At 44.3% G+C, this 17,882-nt stretch overlaps 1 protein-coding gene across 2 annotated transcripts in view; it reads left to right on the plus strand.

Annotated features, from left to right (window-relative positions):
• BMPR1A (bone morphogenetic protein receptor type 1A) overlaps positions 1-17,559 on the plus strand; it is a 595,030-nt gene extending 577,471 nt beyond the window's left edge. For both annotated transcript variants that reach the window (XM_069610776.1, XM_069610777.1), the window contains exon 13: positions 15,024-17,559. In XM_069610776.1, the coding sequence (XP_069466877.1) occupies positions 15,024-15,149 (126 nt within the window). In that variant the 3' untranslated portion in view covers positions 15,150-17,559. The remainder of the gene's footprint in view (positions 1-15,023) is intronic.
• The last annotated feature ends 323 nt before the right edge of the window (positions 17,560-17,882 follow it).

Here is a 17,882-nt window from a genome sequence, read left to right on the forward strand (position 1 = left end):
ACCGCAGATTGCCCTGAGGTGCCCGTTGGGCCTAATAATTGTACCAGAGTTTTCTCTGAGGGTCTCTGTAAGGGGCCTGTGGATACCGGAGCACTCTCCGAGGTCCCTCCTGTGGGGGCTGCTTGTAGACCCAGTTCTACTGTGTCGTGGGGTACCGGAGTTCGCTCTGAGACCTCGTTATCGGCTTCCCTCAAAAATAAGACACGGGTGTACCCCGATTCCTTGATCGGGCTTGGTGTTACCGAACGGATGCTCGAGGCCCGCGCTAATAAGGCTGTTACCCGACCTGGGTCCGAAGTCCCTCGTATGGAGGCTAAAGCCACCAACATTTCTGAGAGGCCTAGAAAGGCCTTATCGGTGAAGGTTGTTTCTAACCATTGCCACTCTTGTGGCGACTCCAGATCTGTTGAGGGGGCAAAGAAGGAAAATTCTTTCTTCTTTTACCATCAGTGCCAAGGTCCTTCCTGGGAAGGCTAATTTGGCGGTTGGCATGTCGCAGAAACATTCCAGGCCTCAAAGTACCGGCTCTCAGGTCTAGGACTCGGCTCTGTGGGTGAACCTAGAGTTCCTTGTGCGCTTCCTTTTCAGCCAGTCTGACTGGAATGCTTGGATGCCCCTTCCACACTATGTTTCGTTGCCTGTGGGGTGAGCACCTTTGATTTTTGTGGATACTTCGGGAGATGGGCCGATGTGGCAACCCTCCCCATTACGTCCCTGGAATAATCCTTATGAGTCCTCCTTTGGTTCCAAAGCAGTTCTCGGAGGAAGTCTGCCTTGCACAAATTGCCCCAGTTTTTATTAGCCACAATCCCCGACAAAGTGTGATATTTAGTGGGGAAAAAACACAATGCCCCCCCCTCCCCGTTGCAGTACAACATGGGGGGTTAAACACAACATATGTGTGGTAAGGTCACCTGTTTTGGGTTACAAAGCTTGTTGTAATGTAAGATGTGAAGTTTCACCCAAAAATACAGCCTTTTTTTGTGTCAAAAAAGCACACATTGATTGAAAGGGAGATGTTCGGAAAGCTTTTCATAGCAATGATAAATCTTCCTGACCTGTGCCAACCCCAGAACTTTTTGTTTTTACAGCTGGGTTCTTTTTCCTTATACCTCTGAATGGGAACCTTTTTCCACTCTCAGATACTTTTACTTTTTTTTTTTTTATTTAAAAAATAAAATATATTTTTTTTTTGGGTGTCATTTTTAACACTATCCATAGTGTCTTTTAAAAGTTATCCTCTTTCACAACATTTTGGCAATACGTGCCTATTGTTGCTGGGCTCCCCTCTAACTTCCTCTGGCTAACCTTGTGGGAACTATAGTTCCCAAGGGTAGAAAGGATCTTTGGATCCCTTTTGCATTTTATTAGGTGCGACCAGCACCCCCCACCTTATGTGGAGTGCTGGGGAGATACGGAGTATCCCCCTTCTCATTTTAAATGTAACATTAATGTTACAAAGACAAACTTACCTTTAATGGCTGGTGGCAGTGAACCTTTTTATTAATTTGGTGCACCTGGCTGTTAGCACAGCCCTGGTAAAGGCACTGATGGGTGCTCATTTTACCAAAATGGCCCGTCTTCTTTTTTTTGCCATTTTATTGTTCCTTGTCCTTTTGTGTTCCTTCCCCTGACCTCCTGGGCCTGAAATTCCTGTGATTTTTATCTTCAGCAGGAGTCCACAGGACTCCCGTCCAGGCTCCAGGGTGACTTTGAAGGCAGGAAGCGAGAGAGGAGTCCAAAACTCTGCAGTCCTTTGTCTTCTTGCTGAGTGTGAGAATCCAGTTCAAACTGGGAGGCTGGCTGTCCTGAAAGGATTGCCAACCCCCCGAAGTTTTAATGTTGCAAGGCTGTTTGATTGGCTGGGTTCCTCCATAAAAGTTTGATCCTGGAAGCTGAAGTTAGTCGAACACTGGAACCAAAACCGAAGAGGATGATGAAGGAAACGTGGCTGAGATGATTTCCAGCGACCGGAGAGCCTGCTGTCTTAACTGGAGTTGCCTTTCCTTCCAATCGACGTGGGAACTCCAAAAGCAAGCTTGCGCTAGAGCCTGGTTAGACCCACTATACTCAAGAATGCCTACATTTTGAGACATGCCTCATCATGCTGCGACCTTGCGGGGGTGCACTACCCTGGGACCTTGGGCCATTGTGCGGTGCACAGTCTTCCGAATCTTGCTGAAACTTTGTGGGCATCCTGCTGGACCTCCAGTGATGCAAATCAAGTCCGAAAAGTCCCCTCACCAGAGTGGGCTGATCCTTGCAAACAACAAGAATCTGATCAGCGATATTCTGTCTTCTGTGCTCCTGAAAAGGTGCCAAATCCACAGAGCTGCGTCTAGCCTTGATGAAACCCTTGCCTGAGGACTTGTGTTGATCTCTGCTGAAAAAGACCATTCAGGTTCCTGTCTTCAGTCATCCTGACAAGGAATGCAGTGCCTGGGTTTTTGGCTGCAGATCCTAAAGTCGTCCTTCTCTAAAATCCTCTTCTGTGCTGAGGTACTGTGCTGGCTGTATATGATATATGATATGGCATTTGTAACGCGCCTATACACAAGTGTTTCAAGGCGCGACGAGGCAGGGAGGGGGGAACAAGGGGAAGACAGACAACGATCCTACTAGGCCAGGTGTCATTCAGATCGCGCGTGCAGGGGTAGGGGGAAGGGGAGAAGTCCAAGGGGAAGGGGAGGGGGGGGAGTGCAGTACAAAGTAAGTAGAATAAAAATAAATAAATAGGGCCAGCTGGTGGCAAGTGCAAGGTAAGTGCAGACAAGAGCTGGGAAGGGGGGGCTGTAGGGATACAGAGACAGTCCCGCAGTGCAGGGGTTGCCAGGGAGGCAGTGCAAGTGGAGAGTGGCTGGGCCCAGGACCGAGGTCGCTGAGAGTGGCCCAGTTGCAGATTCAGTGCAGTTTCAGTGAAGAATTTAGCAGGGGAGAGGGAGAGAAAGCAGAAGCAAAGAGGAAGGTTTTGAGGTGCTTCCGGAACCGAAGATGGTTCTCAAGTTTCAGGGAGGCAGGAAGGCTGTTCCAGAGGGAGGCCCCCGCCGCGGGGAGAGATCTACCCCCAGCTCGTTGCTTCGAGAAGCGGCTGACCCTGAGGGAGTTGGAGACGGATGAGCGAAGGTCTAGGGAAGGAAGATATTTAGGAAGATATTGGCTTGGGTATTTACTTAAGTGTCTTGCGATTCCTGTGTAGTTTTGGGGTGTTTCCTGTGATTCAGAGCCCTCTCGTCTATTTCACCCAGGCCCACTGCTGGAATCCTCCTAGGGCGTCTTCTCTGTCCCTGGACCCTTAACTAACTCTGAAGTAGAATACTTACTTGTTTGAACAGTCTTCCTCTGGAACTGTGAACTTTTCATGCAACTGAGCCCTATCCCACACTGCCTACAGCTGGCTCCTAGACCAATAGGGTCACTCTTCTGCCTCTGAGAGAACTCATGCACTAGGCTTGGGAAGGGATAGATGTTTTAAGAGGTCTGCCTTGAAAGGAAAACGAAGTGTTGAAAAGATACTTACATGTACATTATTTTTTAACTTTACACTCTGAGTGAATAGTTGCACACAGTTATTACTTACCGTTGATATGTTATGCATTTCCGAACGGTATATATGGGATATACTTAACTTAAATAAGCTGTGAGCCTTCTTAAATACATATTCTCACTGTCTAACTTTCCTTAGACACTGTGTCGCCATTCTAACAGAAAGTAGATGGGTTAACTTACTCATCTGTGAATTGGGTCTCCCTCTTCCCAAAAGTAATGCTGTTGGTTTCACTTTATTATTCCTGTTAGGATAATTATGAGTGTCCCCAATTGGCTCTTGTTTGCCCTGACTTGCTGTTAGCCTGTACGGAATAAGACTACATGGGTCATACTTGCATCTTAGGTGGCTGGTACCTCCTTACAAAAGTATAGAGGTGTTACTTAACTTGCATAGCTGTGTGTTATCCTAAAATGAGTTAGTTATTGCTTCCCTTAATCTCTGAACTGAAAAGCAACTGTAATTGAATATTACACCCTAAGGTCCAACTCACCTAGAATAGCTGATATCCTGAATCAGAGTTCTGCGTTTTTACTGTTACTAGAATACGTGTTCCACTATTCAGAAAAGTGTATTGTCTAGTTGATTTACTATGTGATTACTTGCTGACTGTCACAGTATAACTGACAGGGTCTACTACCCTCGTATTACTGTAAAGTAATCTGAAAGTAACTTATGTATTTACTCCCCAAGAATAGGTGTGCCCTATACTGAATGTGTATACAAAGGTCTGACATACCTAGAAATACAGTTAGTTTTCTAAATAGTCTATGCTTTGGTCTGTGTACTTTAAAGCAGTGTTGTGTTTTTATAATGTGTTTATATGATATGTGATAGTACTTATCTGGGCCTTCTTGTATTTAAATAAACCATTTATTTTTTACAATACATAGTGTTTCAGTGTTTCTTTGGGCCATGTGTATTACAATTTCATTGTACTGATTCTGCAGGCCTCGCTGCCTCCTAAAATGAGCCTGGCTGCTCTGTCTAAGCTACCCTGAACTCGGGCTGTACAGCCTTTTCTGTCCCTTGTACATTTTGTTTGGTGAAACCGGTACACCCCACCTTATGGGGAGTGCTGGGGAGATACAATGTATCCCCTTTCTCACTAGCACTGTTGCAATGTTGTTAGAGACAATCTTAACTTAAATGACTGGTGGCAGTGAACCATTTTACAAATTTGATGCTTCTTTACCGCAGGCTGTTTTCACAACTGCGCTAAAGGCACCCATGGGTGCCCAGTTTACCAAAATGGCCAGTCTTATTGTTTTGCCATTTTCGTGCTTCTTATCCCTTCTTGGTCTTTCCCCTCCAGGGCGGAACATTCTTTTGTGCAATTCTTATCTTTGGCAGGAGACCTCAGTCAATCCTGCCCATGCTCCAGAGTGTCTGAAGGCAGGAATCTAGGGAGGAGTCCAAAACTCTGCAGCCCTTTATCTTCCGCCTGCCTGCGAGAATACAATTCAAACTGGGAGGCTTGTTGTCCTGAAAGTACTGCCAACGGCCCAAGTTTGAATGTTGCACAGCTGTTTGATTGGCTGGGTTCCTTCGTAAAAATGTGATCCTGGAAGCTGAAGAGGTAGTCTACCACTCAACCTTAATCCAAAGAGGAAGATGAAGAAAACGCGACAGACGATTTCCAGCGACCGGAGAGCCTGCTGTGGAACTGGAGCCTGCTTTTAGCCTTCCTTCCAAGCGACCTGGGGATTCTGAAAATGACAAGATTCCCTAGACTCAAGAAGGCCTGCATTTTGAGCCATCCCGCATCATGCTGCGATCTTGCAGGCTGCAATACCCTGGTACCTCGAGCCATTGTGCAGTGCAAGGTCTTCCAAATCGAGCTGAAACTTTGGTGGTATCCTGCTGGTCCAGATTAGGGTGTCTTTTCAGATGTCCCTTGACCCTTTCAACCTCTCTGATATGATATATTTTATTTATAGCGCACCTATACACACATTATTCATGGCGTGAGAAGTCAAAGGGTCGAGGCAAGGGAGGACAAGACAACAATCTTACTAGGCCAAGTGACATTGAGATCGTGCAGGGGAGAGGGAAGGGGGAAAAAGTGCAAGGGGAGGAGGACAAGTGTGAGACATGGAAGATGAACAAGTAGTGCGGCCAACAGGTGGCAGTGCATGGGGGTGAAGTGCGGACAGCAAGGGTTAGGTAAGTGAAAGTAGGGGAGCTGTAGGGTTGGAGATGCAGCACCAGTGCAGGGGTGCCAGAGGCAATGTTGGTGTGCAACTGGGACGGCGGGGCCCTTGGCCTGTGATTCGGAGGGTTGCCAGTGCAATATCAGACAGGAGATCAGCAGGGAAGCGGAAGATGGAAGGCAGAAGCAAAGAGGAAGGTCTTGAGCTGGTTCCGGAACCAGAGATGGTTCTGCTCAAGTTTCAGAGAGTCATGGAGGATGTTCCAGGGGGAGACGCCGGCGGAAGTGATCTGCCCTCAGCTCGCTGCTTGGAAAAGCTCCTGACTCTCAAGGAGTTGGAGGAGTGAAGAGCTTGCGAAGGAAGATACTTCTGAAGAGAAAGCTGGAGATATATTGGTCCCAGGCCCTAGAAGGCCTTGTGGACAATGCATAGGGTCTTGAATTTGATACATGAAGCCACTGGGAGCCAATGGAGAGATTTCAGCGCTTGAGAGATACGATCCCTGGGCTTAAGGCCAAGGACCAGTCTCGCAGTCCTGTTCTGGATGAATTGCAAAGGACAGAGTTGTGTAATACTTACCTGATTCGACAATCTTCCGTAGGAACTCTGACTTTTGCTATTTCTGTGCTGTCCTGAACCGTCTGTTCAATACTAGAGACCTACTGATCCCCCAGGCCCCCCTTGTGCCACGGAACACTCATGCTCCAAGAATAAGAGAAAGACTTTCTAAGGATTTGGCCTGTTCTCTAGAAAAGAGAACATTTGTTTAAAAGTTTACTTACATGTAAATAAGTTGGTTGGTAACAGTAATACTGTTCGTTTTCTCAGCAAGGTTTATGTTTTGGTCTGTGTACCTTCAATCATTGTTTTGTTTTTGTGTTTTATGATTCTCTGACCAAGTACTTACCCCAAGATTTATATTGGCCTTTATTTTTTATATTACTTCTGGTTGTCAGTGTTTCCGTTGAACCCTTGGTATACTACAGGTTCTTTGTACCTTCGTACAGCCCTCTCTCCCTCCTAAAATAAGCCTAGCTGCTCTGTCTACGCTACCATATACTCAGGTGGTACAGCCTTATGCTAAGAGTGGAGTCTTGTACAGTCTCAGTTGAATGGTTTTACTAAGCCCTTAGTTGGACTTCAGAAAAACTGTCCTTACAGTGGTAAGACCAAGAGAAGGGGGTGGTGACCGGGTGAGAGATATGTATGTCCCCAGTGATGAGGACATTCAGAGTGTCCGGCAGAGTGGGTCGGTCCGGAAAGAAGAATAGGGAGAGAGGGAGTCACAGAGGACACTGAACTGTGAAGTGGCTAATTTCCGTGCTAATTCCCTTCAACCTTAGAGACCCCCAGCTCTTTTGTTGGACTTTAGGACTTTTTGATTTTTAACCATGGAGTGAGTGAGACCATTTTCTGTATTTTGATTCTGTTTCCTCTGATTTTGGGGTCTGACAAACTCCAGAGGTATCTACTTTTTGTATGGTGACAGCAGTCTCAGTGCCGTGTCAGAGAAATCCTTTAGATTTTTGAAAAGGTTTAAATACCTTTTCTTGTGTGAACTACCGTTCCCAAGAATAGGGAAGTGAAATTGACTTTACTTTTTCTCGATGTAGGTCCAGCACACCCCATCATCGTATGGGGAGTTCTGGGAGGGGGCTACCTACTAGCCCCTTATCCTACTTTCTCAGGTCAAATTTTATGTTGCCCTCACTACTTTAAATCGCTAGTGGCAGTGGTTTAATGTTCCAACCATTGTGCTTTTCTACTGCAGTTTGAATCCCCAGCTGCAGTACAGCACCCAGGGGTGACAATTTTTGTCAAAATAGCCCGGTTGTCTTTTTTCACCATTTTCTGTTTGTGAGGTCTTTCTTGGGTTTTACTCTGTGCGTTGAGCCAGGTTTGAGCCCTGAGTTCATTTTGCTTTTGGCGGGCTTCAATCCGGAAGCCCGCCTCTGGCTCCAGTGTGTCTGGAAAGGGAGGATGTGAGGGAGGTTACTGAAACTCCCCTGTCCTTTCTCTCTAGGAGTACATGAATGCAACCACCACTACTGGCTGGCTGGCTGGCATTTTAGGACCGTGTTAGGCAAGATTGTATTCAGTACCCTTTGCGTGCATTACAACAACCCTGACCTCCTGGCAATAAGAACCCAACCTTTGGTAGAAGCTTGTACTGCACAGGTTGGTAGCGTGTTGAGCAGCCAGGCTTATTTCAAGAGGGGTCAATGTGAGCTGTAGGGAGTTGCAAAGCGATTCACAGTGACTAGTATTCAAATAAACACTTGCACACAAGGTTTCTTGAATAAACAATTATTCATTTATCAATCAGTTAGAGTAAGCCTTCTTCAGAAGGGAGCAATATAAAAGCAACACACAAATACACTTCAAAACTGCACACTCTTAGTTTCTAAACCAGTAAAGACCCTTTTGGGATGGCCCACAGTCACAACCTACACCCTCAGGTCACTTCAATAGTTAGGTGCTGGGGACATTAATATCTTACTGTTTGCATTAGAATACTCTTGGAACTTTGTCAAAAGGAAAGGTTATTAGAACAAACAAGAGCACAAATATTCTTAAGCAAGCAAATATTTTTGGATCCCCTAAGCAGAGTCATTCAGTATAACAGGTCAAGCCAAAGGCAATTGGCAAAGATTTATATGAGCTGAAACACTTCTGGTAGATAAGTAGAAAAGTATTTGCACAATGTTTTAGAAGTTTCTGAAGAAAAGAAGAATCCATGTAGGGCCACAAGCTGTTTAGGCTTGCGAGCAGTAGAAGATGCAAGCAACTCTATAATAAGAGCTAAGTTCTCTCAGACTTTGCTGTACCCTTTGGATTGAAGAAAAAGTGCAGCAGATGACTCCTGTTCCTGTGCCGCTCTGCAGATCTCACTGTTCCTGGGCCTCAGTCGTGGGGACAAGAGGGGAGGACTCTGGGGACTCCTGCAATGGGACGGTCACCGCTCGCAACTGGCAATCTTAAAACAAGTGGCACTTCAGTGTTTCAGCTCCTCGCGACTACCGCAAATAGCAACACCGCGGTTTCTGGCTGTCGAGATGGACTTTACTTGCTTTTGGGGTCCCGAACCCTGTTGAGGGGATAAGACTCGGTCAGTCCTGCTTCCTGGGAGTCCAGAAGATCTTCCTGGAGCTCTTGGCCAACTTAAAAGCAACACACATAGTCTGGTGTTCCTCTCCCTGGTGCTTCGGTTTCCAGCAGCAACTCTGTGGAAATGCAACTAGCTCTGAGAGAATGTTCAAGTGGCTTACTTTGGAGTTGATTGGTCCCACCAACTGAAAGGGAGAAGGCATCCTTGGAGGGGCTTCGCTGTCGATATGAATTTGGAGTTTCAGCACAGCAGCAAGGCTTCATAGGGCAAACCAACGGTCCAGGAGTTGCATCAGGCGTCCTCTTCAAGTTCTTCGGTTCCTTCGTCCAATGGTCGACTCTGCCTTCCAAGCCAAAAGCCCCACTTTTTATTCAGTTCTCTCGCATTCATTCCAGGATGTCTGTCCTTGCCGGACTTTCAGCCGGCCAATCACTACAGAGTGCATTTGGGTCTCCTAGGAGACTAAGCACGGGGAGTTCCGGGTACCTACCTCACTTCCTGCCCCGCCATACACCCTAGAGCCAAAGGTGAATCCCACCAAAGCGAACAAAGGGACCAAACCTGGTTTGGCGCGCAGAGTAAATCTCAAGAAGGACCTTTCCACAAGGAAATGGTGGAAAAAAAAAACAACCAGGGCCATTTTGATAAAAATGGCACGTTTGGTTGCTTTACTGCAGCTGCGAACGCCGGTCAAGGAGGAAGAGGTGATTACGATTCTTTACCTCGAGTAGCAAATAACATTCCAAATACAAATAGTAACTAGAAAGCAGTGTTCGGACACTGACTCCTCAAACAGCCTCCATGTGACTGTTCTAACAGCACCGTAGACGAATCTTAAGCAATCCGGAGATCTATATTGTACTAGACCTCGAGCAGTTCTGCTCCTTTGTGGCACACCAGCATATGCACCTGCTCCAAAGCAGCCCTTCTTGATGGCAGATTAGATTTGTGACTGCATCATCGTGGACTTTACACGGACCAGAACATCATTCCTCTGCAGTCTAAAAGCGAAGCCCTCTCTGTGATATTGTCCTTATTCTGAACATTGGAGTACCACTCTGTGTTGTGACCAGTATCCTGCACCGTTAATTGTGTATTTGTGCAGTACAAACTGCTAAACCTTGTACATTGTTGTCCTAGTTGACCTTTTATTTGCCTGACTAGTAGGTTTGAGCTGCTTTTCTGTGCCTTTCTGAACTGCATTACTTATCTGTAACCTGCAGCAGAACATTGGCTTATCTTAGCAGTAATGTAAGTGTACTGTCATAACCACCTCTGTGTATATTCAGTTTTTCACATTATTGCTATTGCACTAGTATTCTAGTCTAGTCCTGCTCCCTCTTTTGCTGTGGACCATGGCTGCTCGACCACTGCTACACTAGGTTAGCTAGAGGGTGCTTAAGGGAACCAGAGTATAGTATTTTGAAAGTGCCCTTGCACCATTAGCACAGAGCAGAACATAATCCTTAAGAACAATAAAACCACTTATTAGTTTAAAATAAACTCTGGATGTTTGCATTATCAAAAAATGCATGTATGTTATGTTCCTTGTCTGTAAAAGTTACCTTCCAACATCTGCTATCCTTCTCGCATTCATATTTGTCTGTCCAATAGTATTTAGACTTTTTGCTAGTGGGCTTGAAATTTCACCCATGATATTAAAGAAGTTTAAAATGCAAGCTCTGTGGGATAATTTCCATTCTAAAATGTGTTACACCGATCTTAGTTTCTGTGAGAATAGCTAGCTAGTTGCTTCCTCACTTTTCTTTATGCTGCTTTTCAGTAGGCATTTTGTGCTAGTAGGCTTTGAGGCAATCTTCATATATTAACACTTTCTTAAACCGATCAGCTATTTGGTAATGTATTGCACTCTTTCAACCTTTAACATTGACCAACCATGATTTTCCAAATATCTTTGCTGTCTAGAATTCTTTTCTAATTTCCCTCATATCCTATGTACTCGTTTGAACATCTTATGGACGCGTCACAAGTGTGAAAAGCTCCTGGTCAATTGAAAAGAGTTGTATGTGTGTTTATTTGGGTATTTATAGAGTTTCATTTTGATCTGAAGTTTAGTTCATCTTCCTCTCCATTTACTCATCTCATACCATGAATATATTACATGCTTTAGATGATCTCCAACTTCTGTTTTACATTATTTTCTTCTCATGCCCTCAACAAGAATATCAATTTGGCCATGTATAGAACCATCTGGCTGTTGACCTCTTGCAAATATTCAAGCTCTAATCATTTGGCTGGATTCCCCACTACCAATTCAATTATGATATTGCATTTATTTCAGATCCCAAGGCATGTAATAGTCCAACTAAATTAACTTACTTTCATAATTCCAAATGTTATCCTGCCGTTGCATGCTTAATGGGGGATTTCTAGCTTTTCATACTCTGATCTTTTTACCTGATAATACTGAAAATGTCATGTGCCAAGTATTCAGATATTTCCCCATTAAAATACTACTTATGTACACCAAATAGGTATAAGTGTGCATAACCTGATCTTTTTTAGTCAGATTGATATTTCACCCACTTCCTCCCAGTAGCTATTTCCCCACATCCCCAGAAAATGTGCTCATGATTTTACCGTTTTTTTTCTTTTTTCTCCGGTGCCTTGGTTAGGGGAGTTTTCCTAAGGTCTACTTGAGGTAAGACTTCATAAAACTATCCCAATGGTATATAGGTCCCCAACTCTTAGTATCCGTTTGTACTACTCATGGAACTTTGAGAGGCAGAGCAGTCAGGCTGATCAGAAGAGGAAGATGTGAGCTGTAGGTAAGTACACTGAACCCAGTTAGCAATGAAATTCAAAGAAGCACTTGCACAATACATTTAAGATTACTTAGAGATACTTTTCAAAAGCCACTGCTTAGTTTATAGTTGCTTGCGGTTACAATTGTTACAGCTTTTGACACTAGTGACAGTTCTATCGTATTATCGGTAATAACGCACACGCACAAAGATGCACATAATTGTATTTAGTTGACAAAACCACATTAGATGGTCTTTTTGGAAGAAAAAAGTTGGTTAGTCAAACAGTAGCAGAGCTTAAGGTTCTAGAGGCAGTTTCAGCGCAAGTTAACATCCAATTCGCAACCCTAGCTCAAAGACAGTTCAGAGAAGGCTCAAAGTCTTTTGAAGCAGCAGAACAGCAAAGGTTCCTGAGCATACTTTGTGTCTAGGTAAGGATACTAGCAGTATAACACTATGGTGGAGACGCTGTTAAGACTCGCAAAAGGGACACAAGTAGCAGTTTGGGTCCGAGGTAAGAGTGGACACCTTTACTTGCACTCTAATGCTCTGGAGGACTTCTTGGATCAAGGTAAGCAATACCTTTTCTCCCCACAGTACCTTAGGTTTGAAGAAATGTTTCTGGCTGGGTTCTACTCGATGTGGTATCACTAGACCTGACCTCCAGATTCCTTGGTCTGGTGACAAAAGGCAGGACAATGGACTGGATCTCTCAGCAGCAGTCTCCGGAGGACCTCTGGCACGGATTTCATCCACTTCTCTGGTGAGTCTGCAATTTTGGCACCTTGCTTAAGATTCATTCTAAACCGTCCAGCCATCACCTTTTGTTTTGCTTTTCACCCCGAGTGGAACGGCTATGCCCAGATGTGGATCTCGTGCCTGCTGAGCCTTGAGACCCAAGCTGCTACTCAGTGCTGAGGCCCAATAAGGCTGAAACATGTCCGGGGATGCTTGTGGTCTCGTTCAGAAGGGATGTGACCAAGCAGTTCGGGCTGGACTGCCCCTTGGGGGGTGGGGATCCAAGCCTGATATGCATATGGTCTTTCCCCTTTAGTAATGGCTTGGCAGGCGAAGAACGATGGTCTGCAGGGTTGCCCAGAGCAATGGCGGAGATTAAGATTCATTCTAAACCTTCCAGCCATCAGGAAAGGACACAATTCGCTGAGTTAGTATTCTTCGATTCCTGTAGTGCTGCACTCTGGTGAGGGGTCTTGGATGAGTTGGGTTGTGTCTCTGGAGGTTCACCTGGAGCTCAGCAAAGACTTTGACGATTCGGCCTTGGCAAGACAATGCTCAATTGGGTCAGAGGTCTCCTGGTATTCGCCTGTTTGCATCTCTGGAAAGTTAAAGGAACTCCGTAGATGGCTCAGATTGCAGTTACTCTTCGGACTGGTTGTTCCCACCAGTCAAAGGGAAGGAGGAGTCCTCTGAGTTCTTGTTGCACAGAAAACATGGTCAGGACAGCAGTGGTCGCTTCACGGCGTTGGAAAAGGTCTGCAGGTGTTCTCTGGTCGTCATCTTTCGGTTACTTCAATTTTCAGTGGCCAACCTCACCTTTTATTCAGTTGCAGCACACTCCTCTGCAATCTCTCTCAGCAGTTTACAGAACGTGGTGAGTGACTGTCCCCAGTGGGAGCTGGTTCCATTCAGACACTCACGCAAATAAAGAGCAGGGGAGTGAAAAACTCCTCCCCCACTTCCTGCCTGCCCGGACACCCTGGAGCCTAGGCAGGTACACCAAAGAGTTCCCGCCAAAGGCATAACGCACACACAGACCTCCCCTTCCCAGAATCGTAGAAGGGCTAACAAAGAACAAGCACGCTAGAAATGGCAAAAAATGAAGGATCCACCAAGTTAGTGCGTAGGTGACCCTATTGTGCACAACCGAGATTGTGAACAGTCTGCGGTAATAACTAACACAGTAGTTGGTAGAACACTTCTGCTGCCACCAGCCATAACTAGAGGCATGTCTGTGTGACTAAAACGTAACCACAGCAGAGAAAAGGGCAATACTAAGTATCCCCTTGGCACTCCACATAAGGTGGTGTGTGCCTATCACTCAGAATATAAAGTTTTAGGAGAGATACAAAGTATCTCTCGATCCTTAAGAACAGTAGTAAGGATAAAGAAAGAATCTCAAAGAACCCTGCAAAACGGTCCAGAAGGAGCTGTGTGCTGCAGAAGTAAAATACAGGTGCCTTAAGAGTTATGGAGGAAAGTAGACTCAATAGAAAAAGTAAAACACAGAGAATATAGTTCCAAAAGACATAGCCCATAAGAAAAAAGGAGTGGGAACAGGGTACAATCATTCAGGATATAAGGCAAAGGGTCCAAAGGTCCAGCAAAAAGTGCTGGCGGGGTCGCACTAGGAGAGGGGATGAAGCATAAAAATGATACATCTCCCTAAAAGTCTTCAAGTCCACTCATCACAAATAATGTCTCCAGCTTACATTATTTCCAACTTTCTTCTTCTCGGCTTCCTCCTATGTACTATTTTGTGTCTTTTTAATGAATACGTGCGTATACATAATTTACCCAATTAATGTGCTTGCATAATGCTTTAATTCTGGTATTAGTACCTCTGATACATGCTTGCGTTTGGTTCTTGAGTTGATAGAAGCTCAACTATTTCCCCTAAAAAAAAATCCTTTTATAAAGTTGAGTATATCCGATTTTTGAATGTGTAAAACTGATACTGCCTATTTGGAGTATGAATTCTCCAGTTTATCCTAATTCTAGCATCTTTGCTTTGTTCCAGTCTCTGAATCCGCCTAGGTTTAAGTCTGTACAGTTTCCTCATAACACGCACGGTCACCACACTAATTGTTCTTCAGTGTATTTTCTAGTGTCTTTTGTTGGTAACTGGCTACTTTATTGCTTGCTATCTTGGCAGGTGTATTTCATACAACACACTCCATGATGTGCTACAGCATCCCCTTTCTTTTGCTCATGCTGCTTAATCTTTTTACATAATATGGCACTATCCCAATTGTTGGCTCAAGGTGCAAAACGTGCACTGGCCAGTAGCCAATGACTGCTAATATTTTACTCTTGGTGAGTAAGAAATGGTTTGCTGTCTATGTATAACATTGAGGCGGTGAGTGAATTTTTCATGGCAGACTTGTAGCTACAACTTCAATTGTTGCCCATTCGTTTGCTGACCACGTTTTCATTCTATCCTTCATGTTGCAATTATTGCTCGTTCACATGTTTTCTCCCTCTTCTCCTTCCTATCATCTGCTCTTTCCTTGCTCCAGCTCACCGCACACAGCATGCCTGAATGAAGGACTTTGTGTTTCTTTTTACTGTGGACCATAGATGTGTCCTCCAACATTCACTGCATTAGCTTCTATTAGCCTCTTTCTGATGTTTAAAAATATTGAAAGACCCTATTGGCTGGGAGTTGCGAGTTTAAGAAAAGGGTGTTAATTGTGACATTTCTTTTCTTTCAGTGTTTAAGAGCCATCTTGAAATTGATGTCTGAATGTTGGGCACACAACCCCGCATCTAGACTTACAGCCTTGAGAATCAAGAAGACTCTTGCCAAAATGGTAGAGTCGCAGGATGTGAAGATTTGACGGAATAAAATCCTGCGACTCAAGACTAATTCCACCCCAGAGGTGGGGGGGTGGATGGAAGTGCGAATGGAAAGATGGACTTCAAGATCTGCTTTGTTACCACGTATTATGGGCTGCTAATATTGACTTCCTCCTGTACTTTGACTGACTGCTGGGAGCATTACCTCCAGGTGTGGATCGTATAAACACTACACAAACAGCCTTTGCTGGAAAAATGTAAAGCTGTCCTTTTAAGCTAAACGAATATCCACGCTTTCAGCATCAGTCCAGTGAACTTGCTGATGAATTTGCATGTTCAGATTGCGTTGCTTTCTGTGAAAGCCATAAAGAAGCAGTATCTACTTCAAGGACATGGATTGAGAATTGAAGTTTGTGATTTGCTTTTTAGTGTTTAGTGTACATATATTGTATGTCTGCATATGGCTCGGTAGATTCTGAAGTATAGCAGGGCTGCCATTAAGCACCAGTTGCCATATTGTTTCCCCCAGTTCCTGCCAATTCCTTTGTTGCTCATGTTTGAGCTGGAGGTCTGATTTTGAGTTTGTCATCACGCAGAACGATGCATTCCTGGTCTCACCCTCTCCAGAATGTGCTTTTGAAGTTGATAGACTTTAAATAGGCTCCCGAAAAGGCACCCATTGGGAGTGGTTGCTCCTGGATTTTCCCACCCTTTTCACTTCATGACTCTCTGAGGATAATTCTCCTTTGAACCCCAAAGAATTTTGTGGTCCTCTCCAGTGCCGTCTGTTTTGGAAGGTCAACCACAGAAACTGATAAAGCCATCTGATATTAGTTCAAGTGCCTATTACCACGTGATGCACAGTTTAACCGAAGTGACAAAAAAGGGAAACGGTTTTGTACATGTGTTACCTACGTCCACATGACCCACGTTTATTCAGTTCAAGGGTTAGGGTTTTAGTTTGACCTTTCTCGTAAAACATTTTTAGGTAAACTGATTATGCCCCTATTCAAAAGATAGGTTAAATTTCAAAGTGTATGCATCATTTAAACATAAACTTAAGATGCATTAAATTCTGATGCTTGTAAAAAGATCTTGCCTTGGAAAAGAGACGGCCACTAGCAGAGTTCATTGAATGCATTACTTAGCACACTTTATGCACTGCTCATTAGTGTAGTAAACCATCTAGCTAATACTTTAGAATTTGCTTTGTATTCGCAGGTTTGAAAATCGTGTAAAAAAAAAGTGCAGTATTTTTATTTTCCTTCACTGTGTACAAAGATCATTTAACCTATGTGAAATCCGATAGTTTGTTTTTTTAAGTGCCACTTATGGATTAGCTGCGACCCTCTCCAGTATTCATTGTGCATTTTTCTTATCACCAAACAGTTTGTGCCCTGCCTTATGATGCCTATAAACTTTCACAACAAAATGTTAGGCAAACATCCCCTTAAAACGTTTTCCGTCCATCCGTCCATTTTGCCAAAAATGATATCCTCGTCACAGAAATGATTCGCATGCTAAATAGTGCAGACCTAAAGTATTGACTAATTGTGTCGCCAAAATAATGGTGGGCGTGCATAACCTATGCAGTCCCATAAATTGCCTTTTTAAATGTTGACCATCTGTTCCGTAGGGCTTTGCGTATAAATGGTCTCCTCACTGCCCCCATCCCCCACCCCTGACATTCACTAGTGATTCCATTGATCGGTCCAGATGTGCTTGCTATTATGGTCATGCACTTCTGATTCGCTCCTGTTGTGTGCTGAAACAGATTGCCTTATTTATGCAAGCTGCTAGTTAACATACCTGAACCAGTGTGATACAAACCAACCTGCTATTTGTGACTGCTGTTTAAAGCAGCTGGTGAGGGGGACTGATGTGTGGGGTGGAGCATGGGGCCTTTCCTGACAGGCCAGTAACCCTGAAAGGCCGGTATGGACCTGTCACATTGCTTGTCAAGCACCGAACCTCCGGAAACTGGCCTACGAGCTACTCAGATGCACCGCCCTGTTGATCTATCCTTCACGTTTTCCAACCAATCAGTAGTGCCAGGTTTATCGACAACCTTGAGAGTTTTAACATATAAAATTACCTTTCATCCTGTAGATAATTGGTCAGGGGTAGTCCCATTCTGAATCTGTGTCCCAGGACTGAGAACAGATGGCATTGCTTGGCAGGGACTTCCTCTTGAGGCTCAGTGAATGCTCATTTGCCCATTGTAGACCAGGCACAAGAAATAATGTCAGAGGACGGGCGGGTGAGCTTTCTCTTATGAGGGAGTATCAAAACATCTGACTGCACACGTTTCTCATAAATAAAATCTAGTTCCAATACATTTCTATTCAAAATGAGACCCCATGCAAACACAAATGGAAGTACAGTAGCTTTTTTTCAAATTATTTTTTTGCGTTCATACATAATGTTCAAATAAATTTGAATACTAACCTGTATAGTTTCTCTGTCCATTTATGGATATAATCTGTTTTAATAGCTTGTTCTTCTCAGCACATTGCAAAATATCAATGCCAAACCTGTACACCGAGCTTTGAGGATCGAATGTGTGCGCAGGATGGTTTATCTAGAATTGCAAGTCATTTTTTTAAGAGGCCTACTGTATGTATCGGTTCACTCTCATCAAATGGGGATAAGTATGTATAGGACAAACTTGCACCATGACCAATTGGAAACATTGCTAGTGGTCACAGGTAAAGGAAAATCCTATTTTTGTGTTACTCTGACTGGAGGATGTGCCAACATAGAATGAAAGTAGT

The sequence above is a fragment of the Ambystoma mexicanum genome, chromosome 8 (assembly GCF_040938575.1).
Source record: "Ambystoma mexicanum isolate Mex_15411 chromosome 8, UKY_AmexF1_1, whole genome shotgun sequence".
NCBI lineage: Eukaryota > Metazoa > Chordata > Amphibia > Caudata > Ambystomatidae > Ambystoma > Ambystoma mexicanum.